A 14,361-nucleotide genomic window follows, 5' to 3' on the forward strand; every position below is an offset into this window, starting at 1 on the left:
TGGAATTGTGGGTTGTGTGACTTACTTTTGATACAATCAGCACGGTAGTCAATGTACAGGTCCTTCTCTCCATTGTCTAGATGTTTTTTGAGTTCTGTGCAGAGTTCACGGGAGCGGATTCTTTGCAGTATGGATAAGTCTGGTCATGAGCGAAGTTTGTTATGGATGTGATTGGTTTTAAAAATGGCATTTATTGTATGAATAAATATCCGTTTGCTGGACTCATTTTTGCAAACAACTTTACAGAATCTTGGAGCCGCCGAGCCATCATTGTATTTGAACTCGAGACCATCTCTGGTTATTTCAATGATATCTTCAGGAGAGATGTTTGTTGTATTGGAGTTGCTTATGATATTGTGAACTTTGGTGATATCATGAGATTTGTTGGTGTCTTCAAGACCAAATAAGATGGCATTTGGATGTTTCTGATCACATTCCATGATGTCTCTGATGAGTAAGGGGATATCATTTGTGGTACTATTTGATGGGATAGTGATTATTTGTGGCTGTAGTTTATGGTTATTTTTGGTTGTAGTTGTGATTGTAGTTGAGGTAGTAATTGTGGTAATGGTTGTTGAGTTGGGATTTGATTTTGAGCTGTAAGGTATTCGCTTATCTGTGCTGTATTTTTTTTTCCAAGAGAGATTAGGTTTGCTTGTATAGTTGTTTCAAAATGTGTTGCTAAGCATTCTTCTATTGAATGAATCAATGATTCAGAGCTTTCACTCTGTCAGACAGAGTACTTAGTTTGTTTAGGTTAGGTAAACACGATGGACATAGACAAGGAAATGTATCTGATGTTTGTAGGAGATCAGCTAGGTTTTTGGTTAAGTTTAAGCAGGTAAGGTGGGCTTGATTGTCACATAGGTGACATTTAATGTTATTTTTGTTTTCATTGATGGTTTCAAGACATTTGAAGCATGTGCAGGAGTCTGAGAGGTCTTTGGTAGAGATATTTTTTTGTTAGTGTTTGGTAGTGGAGGGTTTGGAATTTTTGGCTGGCATGGTCAATGACAATAGTACACTAAACAATTACAATAGCTAGTTAATGTGATAGGTAGACAGTTACTTAATGAATGCTGGTAATTAATAAATGTTAATTGATAAGTTAGAGAACAAATCAAAAGTAAGGTTACTTATTACTAAAAATCAATCAAGTTTTTGACTGGCATGGTCAATGACAATAGTACACTAAACAATTACAATAGCTAATTAATGTGATAGGTAATTACTTAATGAATATTAGTAATGAATAAATGTTAATTGATAAGTTAAAGAACAAATCAAAAGTAAGGTTACTTATTACCAAAAAGTAAAACAATCAATCAACTAGATAATCAATGACACAGTATTAAATCACTATCAATCAATAAATCAGTAAATTAGTGGTCATTTAACAATTAATTATTATACTATTAAATAATAAATCAATTATTTTAGACAAAGCATTATCAATAATTGGTCTTGAGGTAATGAAATAGTGGAGGTAGTGAAGTATTGGAGGTTGGTAGTGAAAAGTTCCTTTATTTTTCCTTAAAGCCACGTTGTTTGGTTTTTGTTTTGTTTTGTTTTTAAAGAGGAAGTGTTGCTTCAGGGAGCTTTGTTAGTGTTCTGTGGAAGACTCTTTTATCAGTTACGTATTATTAGATCATGGAGATCTTCCAATCAGCTGCTTGATAGATTTGAATGAAGAAGATTTGAATGAACTCTCCAATCATCTACTTGGGAGTTTGGAATGGATGAGATTTGGGTGGGATTAAGTGGAGGCTGTCCAATCAGCTGATTGGGGATTTTAATGGAGGCTGACTAATCAGTTGGGTGATTTAAATGGAGCCTGTTTAGGAGATTATTCTTCTCAGATAGGATCTATCGATTCTCCGTGAGTCTCCTCAGTTCTCTGCAATTCTCGGCCATTCAGAATCACACTCTCCTGCTCTTGTCCAGTCTCGGCTGTTTTTTGGATGTTTAGGATCACCCTCTCTGTCAGTTTCATCTCTTTTACTGCAGTTCAGAATCACACTCTCCACCAGTCACAGCTCATTCCATGCCGCTCATTCCATGCCACTCAGAATGGCTCACTCTCAGAATCACTCTCTCTGTAAGTGTCAGAATCACACTCTCATCTAATCCCAGCTCGTCCTGGTTCTTTGCACTATCCGCTCTCCACTCTCCACTCTCTGCATGCTCTTTGCACTATCCACACTATTCGCTATCTGCCAGTCCCAGTTCTTTACAAGTCTCACCCGTTCAGAATGGCGTCCTACGGAATGGAATCTTGGACTCTTCGCAAGAACAAAAATAATAATAAATGAACTGGTTTCTTGATTAAAAACTATTATTAGAGAGCAACTTGCCAGTTAGGAGAATTGAAAAAGAAGAAGTAAGGAAAAACACATACAAAAAAGGTGGAAAAAAGTTACCACGAGTTTTCTCAATTTTCCCGTTCTATTTATCCAAGAACTAAGGAGCACCTGCTAATTATCAAAAACCAGCAGAGTCAGCTAAGCAACCTATTAAAAACTGCACTTAAAATATTTCAGGTGTGGCATTTGATCAAGTAGAAGACATAGAACACTAACAGGAAGTGGTTGCTCATAATATTTTAAGAGCTTTTTAAAAATTTAATTATTTAATTATATCTGCGCTGCTAATTTTTGGAAATGAACTATGCTGCCAAAATGCGATGTCATATTTCCTCTCTGGAAAAGCATAAAAATGAATCTTCTACAGTACCTAGATGAGTGTTTTTTAAACTCAGCAGCTTTAAGATGCATGGACTACCTGCACAACATTTCCCAAGGGAATTCTAGCAGTTGAAGTACAGACTTTTTAAAGTCTGTTAAACTCAAGGCCCGCAGGCTGGCTCTTACCCTGGGGGTGCTTAGATCTGGCTCATGGGGTTGCCCTGGACATCAAAAAGGACTGGCCCACACCACTTCTGCCAGCAAAAATGAAGTTCAGGGGGGCTCCATTTTGCACGGCCGTCTCCCTGAGCTGCAGGAGACAATGTGCCAAAAACAGGACCCGGGGAATGGGAAGCTCTATTTTCACTGGCAGAGGACTAGCAAAACAAACTAAAGCACTTGGCTACCACAGGTGCCCTGGCACTAGTGACGTTGAGCTGTCCATGCCCATCCTATCCATGCCTACCCCAGCCATGGACACCCTGACCCCCCCCCTCCCCGATGTGGCCCTCAAAAAATTGAGTTTGACACCCCTGGTTTAGAACTTCAGTAAAGGAAACAAAGGTTCAGTAAGCAGAAATATTTCCAATAAAGCTTTTTGAGACTTTTCAAATCTTACCAGTAGTTCATGTCAGACTATATATTGCTTGCCAGAACCTTTTTAATATCCTAGTTTTGATTTAATGTCTGTGTACATATATGCTGGTTCTTTTTGCAACCTTTTATGCATATTTTCCTGCTCAAAAGTACTATGCTAGAAAAGTTGTAAGAAAAGTTAATTACCTCTTCTGATGTAAACAGAACCAACTGAGGTATCCCAGAAAGGCCTTTTTCTTTTATGTCAGGAAAATATTTATATCTTGCCAAGTTCATTGCATACATATTGGAAACAGAGCCACCTTAAAAAACAATTACATATATTAATAAATATTTCAGATTCTCAGCTGTAAAATTTACAAGTATCCAGCTATAAATGTTGTATGGCTATAAGTGCTTCTTGCACATTGAGAAAATCATATGACTACAAGCAGAATATTTACATCTCAGACAGCATAACACTGTAAGAACTAGAATGAGTTTTGTAATACAATAATTTCTTGACTTTCATTCATTCAGCAACTGTTAAAAGTTACACTGGTGCTGAAAAAATGATGTATGACTAGCTCCTGTAGTTCTAGCCCTGTCAGCAACCCATGGTCATATGATCACTATCCAGGTGCTTGGATAGTAGCTCATCATTATGCCATTGCATGGAGCCAAAGTCACATGATCTATTTATGACTTTTCCTGTTGGCTCCCCACAAGCAAAGTCAATAGGGGGAAGTCAGCAGGAAAGTCAAAATTCATTCCAGTAAGTAGCTCCCACCCACAGCACATCACTGCCCATGCAGTGCCTCTGCCAGGCCTCCTAGAACTTTCCCTAGTCAACTACAGCCAATAGAACCTCCCATCCCCACCCCCACCCCCTTTTGAGCACCTCCTTATTGTTTACCTGGCTCTTCTATGCCTTTCTGCTTAATGACCCATAATGGCAACTGAGACAGCTGGGATTACCATCACTAAGTGCAAGTGATGTTGCATTTTACAACTGCACTGCTTACCAATGGCAATTCTGGTTCCAATTGCCATTTTAACCTGATCCTAACATGTGAACTACATGTATAAAAAGCCACCCACTATAAGCAACAGGATAGTCCAGAAGATAAAACAATACATGATGCTACAATGTATAAATTATATAGTTGTTATGCAGCCACTGCCATATTTCTTACATTAAGGAACATCATACCTGGATTAAATATACCATCTCCTCCTTCCCATCCAATATATTCAATCATTTTCTTTAGGACTGCTTCTTCCACTAGCAAAAATACTGGAGAAATTTCATAGGTATATCTGAACGAAGGAGAATGTGACATGAAACTGTTTTACTTAGTTGAGTTTTATCAAATGTATGAAATGAAAAAGAAAATTAGCAGATAGTATGAGTATATAATTGATTCCTTCCTACTCTGCAATGCAGCCAAGATTTTTATAATAGATTTGAAAGACAATGATGACATAAAATTTTAACTTGAGATATAAATCGCTCTAGTCTGTCTTGATCATTTTAAATGCTAAGTCCTACTACTTCATTTCCCAAGTTCATAATCGAGGTTGGATGTAATTAATGGATTCTCCATCCATGCCCTGTATTTGAAGTATTTCAAATCCTTTAGAATCTGGAATCTAATTCCTGTTAATTTATTATGCTCCATAGAATACTAGTATCATTATATTGATCTTAATATACAATCTGGCTGTGTAAATTTCTCTCACCCCACCATTTAAAATTGTAGACCCAGAGGTCAACAAAATATCTACATATTCCTGATCTGACCAATGTTGCTATATGTTGCAAATAAAATTAATGTGGAACAATTAATACACAGATTCTTTTAAATCTAAATTTTGTAGTTTGTAAATTTCATTTACCATGTAGAGCAGATATGTCAAACTCAAGGCCTACAGGCCAGATCTGCCCCATGATGTGGTTAGATCTGGCCTGTGGGGCCATCCTGGAGATATCGAAGGACCAGCTCCAGCCACCTTGGCCCTGGATGGGTCACTCCCCTGGGCACAAGAGGCAGTGAGCGCACAGGACCTTGCATCCCCAGTGAAAAGGAAGCAATCAGAACACAGTCAGCCTATGTGGCAAGACCGTCACCCAGGATGCCAGCCACCACGCACTTGCCACCTCACCCAGGGAGAGTATGTGGTTGGGATGAGGTGGACCGGGGCTGAGGTGTCGGGGACAGTCTCTTGCTGTCTCTAAGGCAGCCCTACAGCCAGATCTAAGGCTGACTGTGTTCCGATCTGGGTGGCTGGCACAAAGTTGATGTAGATCAGTGTGTAGCAGAGCCCCACTAGCAGCTTAGCGCCTGCCACCAGCACCTCCACCACCTCTATGGCCCACTTGCCGGTCCAGCCTCCAGCTGGCCCCACAGTCCGCAAGCACTCATCTTTCACTGGGATGGCCCCTGCTCTAAGTGGGAAAGCCACGGCTACCAGCAGCACTGCCTGGATGCAGAGAAAGGGAGAGAGAGGAAAGAAGGAAAAAAGGAGATGGGAATGATAAGGAGACAGGGAAGGAAGAAGGAGGAAGGAAGGAAGGAAGGAAGGAAGGAAGGAAGGAAGGAAGGAAGGAAGGAAGGAAGGAAGGAAGGAAGGAAGGAAGGAAGGAAGGAAGGAAGGAAGGAAGGAAGGAAGGAAGGAAGGAAGGAAGGAAGGAGGTCTCATTATAGTTTTACATGCAAATGGCCCTAAGAGGACAACCATACTGCTGATGTGGCCCTCAATGAAATTGAATTTGACACCCTGATCTAGAGGTTCTTATAGCATTCAAGTGAGAGGATACAGACAAAAATAAACTGTGATGACAGTTTGTGAGAACTGTGATTTTGAATAAAGGACAGTGTGATTACAGTTTCCTAGGAAAACAAAGTTCAGTTCATCTAAGACACCGTTTCTCAATTTTGGCAATTTTAATGTGTAGACTTCAACTTGTTTGATTTCAACCAGCAGTTGAAGTGCATGGTATGTTAACATTGCAAGAGACATGTTGTTCTAAGAACTGTTGAGATACATGTACCCAGATTCACCTTGTCTTATCTCAGTTGAGAAAAAGTGTACTTTCTTCTAATTATTATAAAGAGACAAAGGACTTTTTAATTTGAAGCATCAAAATCCAATCCAAAGGGGGCAAAAGGCCTTTAAACTAATATTCAAGAAGTGTCTGATACAAACAATAAGCAGGTATAATATATTTATATGTGAAGACATTTCCTTTTGTATTTTCTTAAACATTCTCATTTTGGAGAATCCAGAGAGCTGGACTAAAAACTGAAGGGTCAAGGTTTCACTTTTCAATTGAATTTCCAAACACAATGGTAACTATAGGGAAGTATTTTTCTTCAATCTTTTTACATCAGTATACATATACAAGAATTACTCCTCACACTGTGTGTGTAGGAGGGAACAACTGGTTGATAGTCTAAACAAAACTAACATTTCAATAAGCCCACAGGCATAGAGTCAAATTTTATACAGAACATATGGCATATGCAGTGGTGGGTTTCAAATAAACCCACCACTGGTTCATTGAAAATGTGAGTGTGTGCACATGTGTGCATGCAAAGCTTCCACGCAGATGTGCATGCATGGCTTCCACACAGGCATTTGCGCATGGCTTCTGCGCAGGGATGCACACATGGCTTCCGCAGAGGCACAAGCGCATGGCTTCCATGCATGTGCTGCTTTTGCCACGCAGCAAGGCTTGATAGAGCAGTGTTTCGGGGGCTGCTCTGCTCCATCTCTGCTCTCCACTGCTGCTCTTGCTGGGGGAGCAGATTGCAATTTAGCAGTTGTCAGCCGCCACTTTGTGTCCTCTAAGTGCCATCTGGAAAGCGCTGCATCACAGAGAAGCAGCAGCCATGTTGAAAGCTGTTTCTCTTAGCTGCAGCACTTTCTGGATGGGACTTAGAGGACCCAAAGTGGTGGCTGACAGCTGCTAAATTGCAGTCTGTTCTCCCAGCAAGAGCAGCAGTGGAGAGAAGTACCTGCTGATCTGGAGAGCACATGGAGCATCTCCATGAGCGAAGACTCGGTGGCAAGGGACAGAAGAAGCGGTTGCAACTCTGCTGCAATGCTTTCCAGATGGATCTTCTTGAAGATAAGAAGAACCATCTGATCCATTCCCAAACCACTTTGGCCTTTCTGCACCCATGCCCCCAGCAACCCTTCGATCTAGCATGGCAGGCTGCAGGCTGAATAAATTGCTTCAGCCCATGGGAGTAGTTTAAGGCCAGAGGGGGCAGCGACATGCAGGTGGAAGCCCAGGGCAAAGCTGGAGCTGTGGAATGGTGCATTCCCCAACCCAGCTGAGGTGAACAGTGAGCGGGTAGTGGCAAGGGCGGAGCCAGGGAATGGTGCATTCCTCGACCTGGCCAAGGCAAATGGTGAGTGGGTGGCATGCATTGCTTACCTTTGGTGAGCAGAAGAGGCGAGACACAGAAGCGAGGCACAGAGATTAGCTGGGCCACATGGTGAAGGCAAGATATATAGGTCAGGGCGGATTGGGCAGGACTGGACAGGTTGGGTGGGGCCAGCCAGTGGTTTGATTGGTTCTATGAGAGAGTGCTTTGCGCAGGCGCAGAACAGTAATCAAAGACCACTCTCGGTGTCAGCACTGGTCAGGTGAGCTATTTTTAGCTCAGCTAAGGCACAGCAATCTGCTCTGCTACGTGAATCAGCTGAGCTAAAAAACAAGGGTATTTAACCTTATTTAGGGCAGGAAAGGGCAAGGGTGTGGGCAGGTGGCCGGGGCCAGTCAGAGATGGCCTTTGCCGGTTTTCCGAACTACTCAAAATTTTTGCTACCAGTACACCCAAATCGGTCTGAACCGGCTGAATACCATCTCTGGGCATATGGACACAATGCACCCTCATATAGTCACTGACTCATTTTTCAACCACTTGCAGTTACAACAGTAACTTTGAAAAAGTAACTTTGTGACCAAGTCTTACATTTACAACTTTCACTGGTTTGTAAATAAGGAAAACTGAACTAAAATAATAAGCATAAGCATCATGGTTTCACTTAGCTACCAATTTGTTTAATGATATTGCTGGTCCAAATATCATCACTAAAAGGTCACTTGTATTTAACTGCTCTGTTAACAAATGATTTCTGGTTAAATAGAGTGCTTCATACAGTTATGAAAAGATAAACTCAGGAAAGATGAAAGAGAAAAATATTTAGAGAACGTTTAATCTTTTAAAGGAAAGAAGAAAAATAAGAACTAAAAATGAACCAATTAAAAAGAACACTTCTAATTAATAGATTCAAAGAATCCTTTATAATTTTAATGTAGGCTCTCTAGGGAGTTAACAGACCAATTCACTCAATATCTGCAATATGCACCCCATCAATGTTATTAATAGAAATTTAAAGGAAATAGAATCTGCCACAATTAAACAGCACTGCAAATTCAACAAAATACACTTACACACTTGGGTTTAATGCCTCCATAATGAAACGTGCTGCTAAAGAGTAATAATCAATACCAGCATAGAGCTGATTAAAAAATCTTGGGTGATCTGTAAATAATGATGACAAAGATATATATCTGATTAGCACTAGTGATCGTTGAAAAAGATAATGTAATCCAATTCACACATATTGCCACGGTGCAGCTGCAGAGCTCATACATTAAAATACAATTAAAAAAATGTAGTGGTTTAGAGATGATGCATGAACCCAACTCAGAACTTCTTCATTATAATAGGTGTTTGCAGTCAGATTTTTCTTATACAATGTAAACCTTATTGTTAGCAAAGGAGAGAAAGGAAAACATTGAAAGGCACAGAGAAACTTGAACGTGAGAGTGAATCCTCTGTATCTACTCCAATTTGAGCTTCCTTTTCTTAAAGGGAGAATGTGTTCTAAGATATTTATTTCCTGATTTTATTATTTTCAACTTTGTATTTGATAATGCAAAAAAAATTTAGTTGAGAAGATTTTAATTATGTATCCGGAAGAATGGAGCTTAAGTTACCTATTTAAAATGTTCAGTTTTAATTAATTTTATTTATTTTAATAGTGTCAGCCCTTTCAGAAATATATTAAGAGATGTATAAATGGTCCATCATTTAACAAACAATATCACAAAAGATTTGAATTTGACTTTCCTATAATTCCTATTTTATGTATTTTTCAATACATTTAGAGAATAAGCAATTAGAAAAGGTTATTTTACACAGAGATAGCTTAAGGCTTCACACAATAGATAAAATGGCATCAGAAAACTATCTTAAAGCTATATATAATTGTTCAGATAAAAAAACAACATGAATCAGACCCCAGACTACCTATTTTGATTCATCTCAACAAAAATAGAGTATAAATTTAGAAATGTTACCTCTGAATCTTTCATCAATTAATGAATAGTGTAATGGGTACTTTGGCTAGATATTTTTTCTTTCAATAACAAAGTAAACTTGTTTAAAGTTTACTTAAAGATGTGTTAAGCTAAGTGATAAAGGAATTATTGGTCAATGTTCTTATAAAAGTGGCCTCTAAACAGCTATATAATTAAGTGCTCCTTTTATATAAATATTGACTAAATAATATTCTTTAGCAGTCTTATTATATTCAGAAAATTGCTGTGAATTCTCATTAGCTAGCCATTAGCTAGCTTTCCAAAAAAGAACTTAACCTTTTGATCACTCCCATTATTTACAAAAATAAACATTGTTTTGAAGATAATACTTTGATTCTTGTTTAATGGGTTGCTAATCTTAGGTATTAAAATCTCCTCTTGGCCTCAGACTGTAACTCTTGATCAGTGGTTCCCAAACTTTTTCAGTCCACCACCACCTTGGTGCTACAAACTCATCCTTGGTGCCCCCCACCCAGGGGTGGTATTCAAATTTCTGTGGGCATGGCCTAATTTGAGGGTGTGGCTTGCTGGTCACGTGACTGGGTGGATGCGGTTTGGTCGTGTGACTGGGTGGGTGTGGCTTGCTGGTCATGTGACTGGGTAGATGTGGTTTGGTGGGTCATGTGACTGGGTAGGCGTGGCCTGGCAAACCAAATATAAGTAGTCCTCACTTAATGGCCGGTTGTTCAGCAAGTGTTCTAATTTATGACTGGTGTCCCCAGAGCTACTTGACCTGTTTTTGGAGTTTTGACAGCCATGCACACACATAGACACACACTCCCTTCCAACCCTGCTGGAGCAGGTCATTGGACTAGAATCGGCAAAGCATCTCTGATTAGATTCTAGTAGTGCAGGGTGTGTTTGAGGCGCTGGCCCCACAGGCTCACCCCATTGACTGTTGCACTGGAGCGGTGCAAGGGGCTCAATGGGGTGAGCCTGCGGAGCTGGCGCATCAAACGCGGCCACAGCGGCACATAAGATTCCACTGCTGCCGCATTTGAGGCACTGGCTACGGAGCAGTGCAACAGTCAATGGGGTGAGCCTGCGGGGCCGGCGCCTTGAATGCCCCCTTGCCTCTTAGTGCCCCTTAAGGCATCCCACCCCCCCAGAGGGTGGTATCGCCACTTTGGGAACCACTGCTTTAGATGCTTACAGGTTCTGACAACTAAAACACAGCTTATTGAATATGGCACCAATGCCTCATACCCAACTACTGGACTACGCCAGAGGCTTGTGGATTACAAATCTCAGTGTCTGAGTTTCCCCTAAGATATTAAGCCCAAATCAAACAAACATGGAAAGAATGTTGAATATTGTCTGTATGGGCTGATTAATAACTGCAATTAGAAATCTAAGAGGCTAATTGAAAAAAATCTCTATTCTGTAAACAATTTATATTGTATAGATCCCCAATGTATTTCAAATTATATCCATATTTACTGTATAAATATAAAGCATAAAAAGGGAGATAGTCTAGTATAGTTAAAATTAGCAGGAATACTAAAAAGTATACTTGTTATCCAATGGTCTTAAAATCTTTCTATCACATTACATCTTTGATCTGTCTCTGCTAGCTTGTCTGCAACTAGGTTCCAGGCCCCTTTTCTTCTTGCTTCCTAAATTCTATATTTAGAATTTCCAACCCTGTTTACATTTTTGCACATATATATTTCAATGACCTTGGATATATTTGTTGTTCCTATAAATTGTCTAGGATTAAGTAAAATAAACAGGTTGGAAACAATTTTAAATAAAACAAATCATAGGTAGACACTAAACTCAATTTAAAAAACTAATAAAAATGTACTCACATAGCTATTCAACAGAGCTTGAAGATAAGCAGTAAAATGTTTTGTTGCAAATGCCATTGTATGTTCCAAATTGTCTTCTTCAATTACCACAGTCAATTCATTCCACTCCCAGGGAAGCATTCACACTTTGTCACAATTATGCCTAGATTTCCACACTATGTTTAAAAAGTTCACTTATGATACACTAGTTTTATTTATTAAATTTTGTTATTCATTTGCAAGTGACTTTTATCAATTTTCAACATGCTTTGAATCACCATTATCACCAACCACTATTTTTTTCAGAGTAACTCATTACAGTAGGACTTCCATTCATGCAATGAGTAATGTTTTATATTATTGTAATAGATGCAGGAGAGACAGAAAATCTATCAGCAATCACCATGAAGGTGGAATAATTTTAGACCAGCTCAGTGGTCCATTTCAGATGTAAACTCCAAGTATTTATGAAACCATGAAGGAGTGTTTAGATTTTATTTTATCCTTCTTTCTCTCTCAACACAAAAATTTCAACATGAAGATTTTATTTTATTTAAAAAGAGTATTGTCACATCTGAAATAAGATTCTGATTTAACAGAATTTATCCTGATTTAACCAGGATATTAAATGAGAACTGAAAAAAAAATGAATGATCTACATCGTATAGATGAAATTATGAAAATACTGAAGTAATCTTTTATGTAGACATACCACTCCTTTTCATGTCAACTTCTGCATTTGGCTAGAAAAGCCAAATTGCTACATTTTTCTAAATAAATAAAAGCAAGAGCAGTCTTGCTGTGCAATTGGAAGGATAAAAAGCAATTGGAAATATGAAATTCATACAGGTTTTGACGCTGAATTGTATAACATCCTGGCATAACTGCAAGAGTTTGGGATGATTCTCTCCAGTGTCTTTCAATTCCAAGTCAAGAAGTGTTCTCAGTTTCTCAGGAGATTGCCATTCACACACCTGCATGAAGTCATTGGAAAGAAATGTTGATGAGAGAATTTAAAAGTTAATCAGAGTGTGCCCTAAATAATTTTTAAAATCCTCTTGTAAATTTATTTTTTAAAAAACATCTGGTTTAGTTATTTAAGTAATCTAGAATTTCAACATATCTGTGAAAATTTTTATAGTTTTTACAAAATGTTTTAGATTCACAAATAATTTAAGCACAAACATGGAAGATCTTAAGTTCTTCTACTACTAAATCCAAGAAATTAAGAAGTAAAAGCATGATATAGAAACATTTCTGGTTATTAAAAATTCAGTACATTTAATTATGAGTATTATATCACAAGTATTTTAACATTTATCAGTAGCAATGTATTTATATACATATTTCTGAATATGATTACTGAGCTAATAATTTGCTTTCTTTATTTAGATCAGTGTTTCTCAACTTGAGCAACTTTAAGAAGTCTGGACTCTGGCCAGAGAATTCTGGAAGTTGAAGTTCAGATCTCTTAAATTTGCTCAGGTTGAAAAACATAGATTTAGTTAATTAGTTTCAATTATATCATGTACTTAGAAGATATTACTCCAATTATATTAAAAAAAATACCTTTTCAGTTGCATCAGATGCTTTTTTTATCACTTCTTCCATTATCATCTTACTGACCTCTTCCACAAATTTCTCGCCTGATTTTGAATCTGCTACCGGGCCATTTAAAATAACTCCATCAACTAAGATTGAATTTTTCTTCTGTGATTTTTCCTTCTGATTATTCATTTCAGCTGATGAAGATAAAACAAAAGCAACACATAATTATCTATGTTTCCCGTTTCCTATTGTTTTCTCCCAAGCAATATGTTTAGGTTGAATAGATATGCTCTAGATACCCTCAACTGAACAAGGTAATCTTGTGGGACTGAGGAAACATGCCTCCTCTACTATAATGTAGTCCTCAACTTACAGCAGTTCATTTAGTGACCGTTCAAAGTTACACCACTGAAAAAAGTTACTTATAACCGATTTTCACACTTGTGACTGTTGCAGCATGCCCTGGTCAAATGAACAAAATTCAAATGTTTGGCAAATGACCCATATTTATGACAATTGCAGTGTCCCAGAGTCATGTCATCACTTTTGTATCCTTCTAACAAGCAAAATCAACGGGGAAGCCAGATTCAATTAATAAACATATTATTAACTTAACAACTGCAAAGATTCATTTAACAAATGTAGCAAGAAAAATCATAAAATGGAGAAAATTCCCTCAACAAATTTTGGACTCAATTGTGTCATAAGTCAAGGACTACCTGTAGCCCTGCCCTCTAGAAGAGCTTCTCCCCAAGAGATACAGATAATCTTCACTTTCCTGACTTTATCCTGAGATCGAAGAGTAGTATCTTTGTAGAACTACTGTAATGTTCTTTTGATTGTTATGACTGTTTTCTTGTCTGGGCTGTTTTGTTATGTTTTTGACTGTTTCAGCTGTACATATGGTATGCTATAAGTATCCAGAATGTTTTGGAGTGGCCTCTATGAAAAAGCTAAAGTGTTCTGCGATTTAGAATTTAAATAGACAAGTACCTACCACATAATACTTCAGACTTAACAACTGATGACAAGAAAGACAAAAAAGTCTAGATAATGGACATTGTGGTATCTGGAGACTACAGAATAGAAAACTGGAGAAAATCACAAAATACAAAGACCTGAAAATAGATATAGGACAACTATGGCAAAAGAAAGCAAAGAGAGAAGTTCCCTGAAGATGGATTCCATCACAAGTCCAAAAGTTCAGAAGACAAAACCTTTGGTATCAGTGATCGACCCCAATTGGATCCTGCAACATTATGCTGGGACATTTATATTCACCTTTATTTGTGAAAGAAAGCAAAGATAGTACCAGTAATAATAGGCAAGAGGTGCAATTCCAAACATCTGGGACACCATT

General features: G+C 38.2%; 1 protein-coding gene across 6 annotated transcripts in view; it reads right to left on the reverse strand.

Moving 5' to 3' along the window:
* The window catches only part of GADL1 (GAD like acidic amino acid decarboxylase 1), a 129,685-nt gene that overhangs the window by 83,713 nt on the left and 31,611 nt on the right, over positions 1–14,361 (reverse strand). For 3 of the 6 annotated variants that reach the window (XM_087947948.1, XM_087947951.1, XM_087947949.1), the window contains 5 exons: positions 13,023–13,195; positions 12,301–12,427; positions 8,731–8,821; positions 4,474–4,607; positions 3,468–3,583 (listed from right to left, as the gene is read on the reverse strand). In XM_087947948.1, coding sequence (XP_087804074.1) covers positions 3,468–3,583; positions 4,474–4,607; positions 8,731–8,821; positions 12,301–12,427; positions 13,023–13,195 — 641 coding nt within the window. The remainder of the gene's footprint in view (positions 1–3,467; positions 3,584–4,473; positions 4,608–8,730; positions 8,822–12,300; positions 12,428–13,022; positions 13,196–14,361) is intronic. The other 3 variants (XM_087947952.1, XM_087947950.1, XM_026681346.2) reach the window with 1 other exon arrangement.

Source organism: Notechis scutatus, chromosome Z (genome assembly GCF_049901735.1).
Source record: "Notechis scutatus isolate UNSWTSFEM ecotype Mainland chromosome Z, rNotScu1.2, whole genome shotgun sequence".
In the NCBI taxonomy this organism is placed as follows: domain Eukaryota; kingdom Metazoa; phylum Chordata; class Lepidosauria; order Squamata; family Elapidae; genus Notechis; species Notechis scutatus.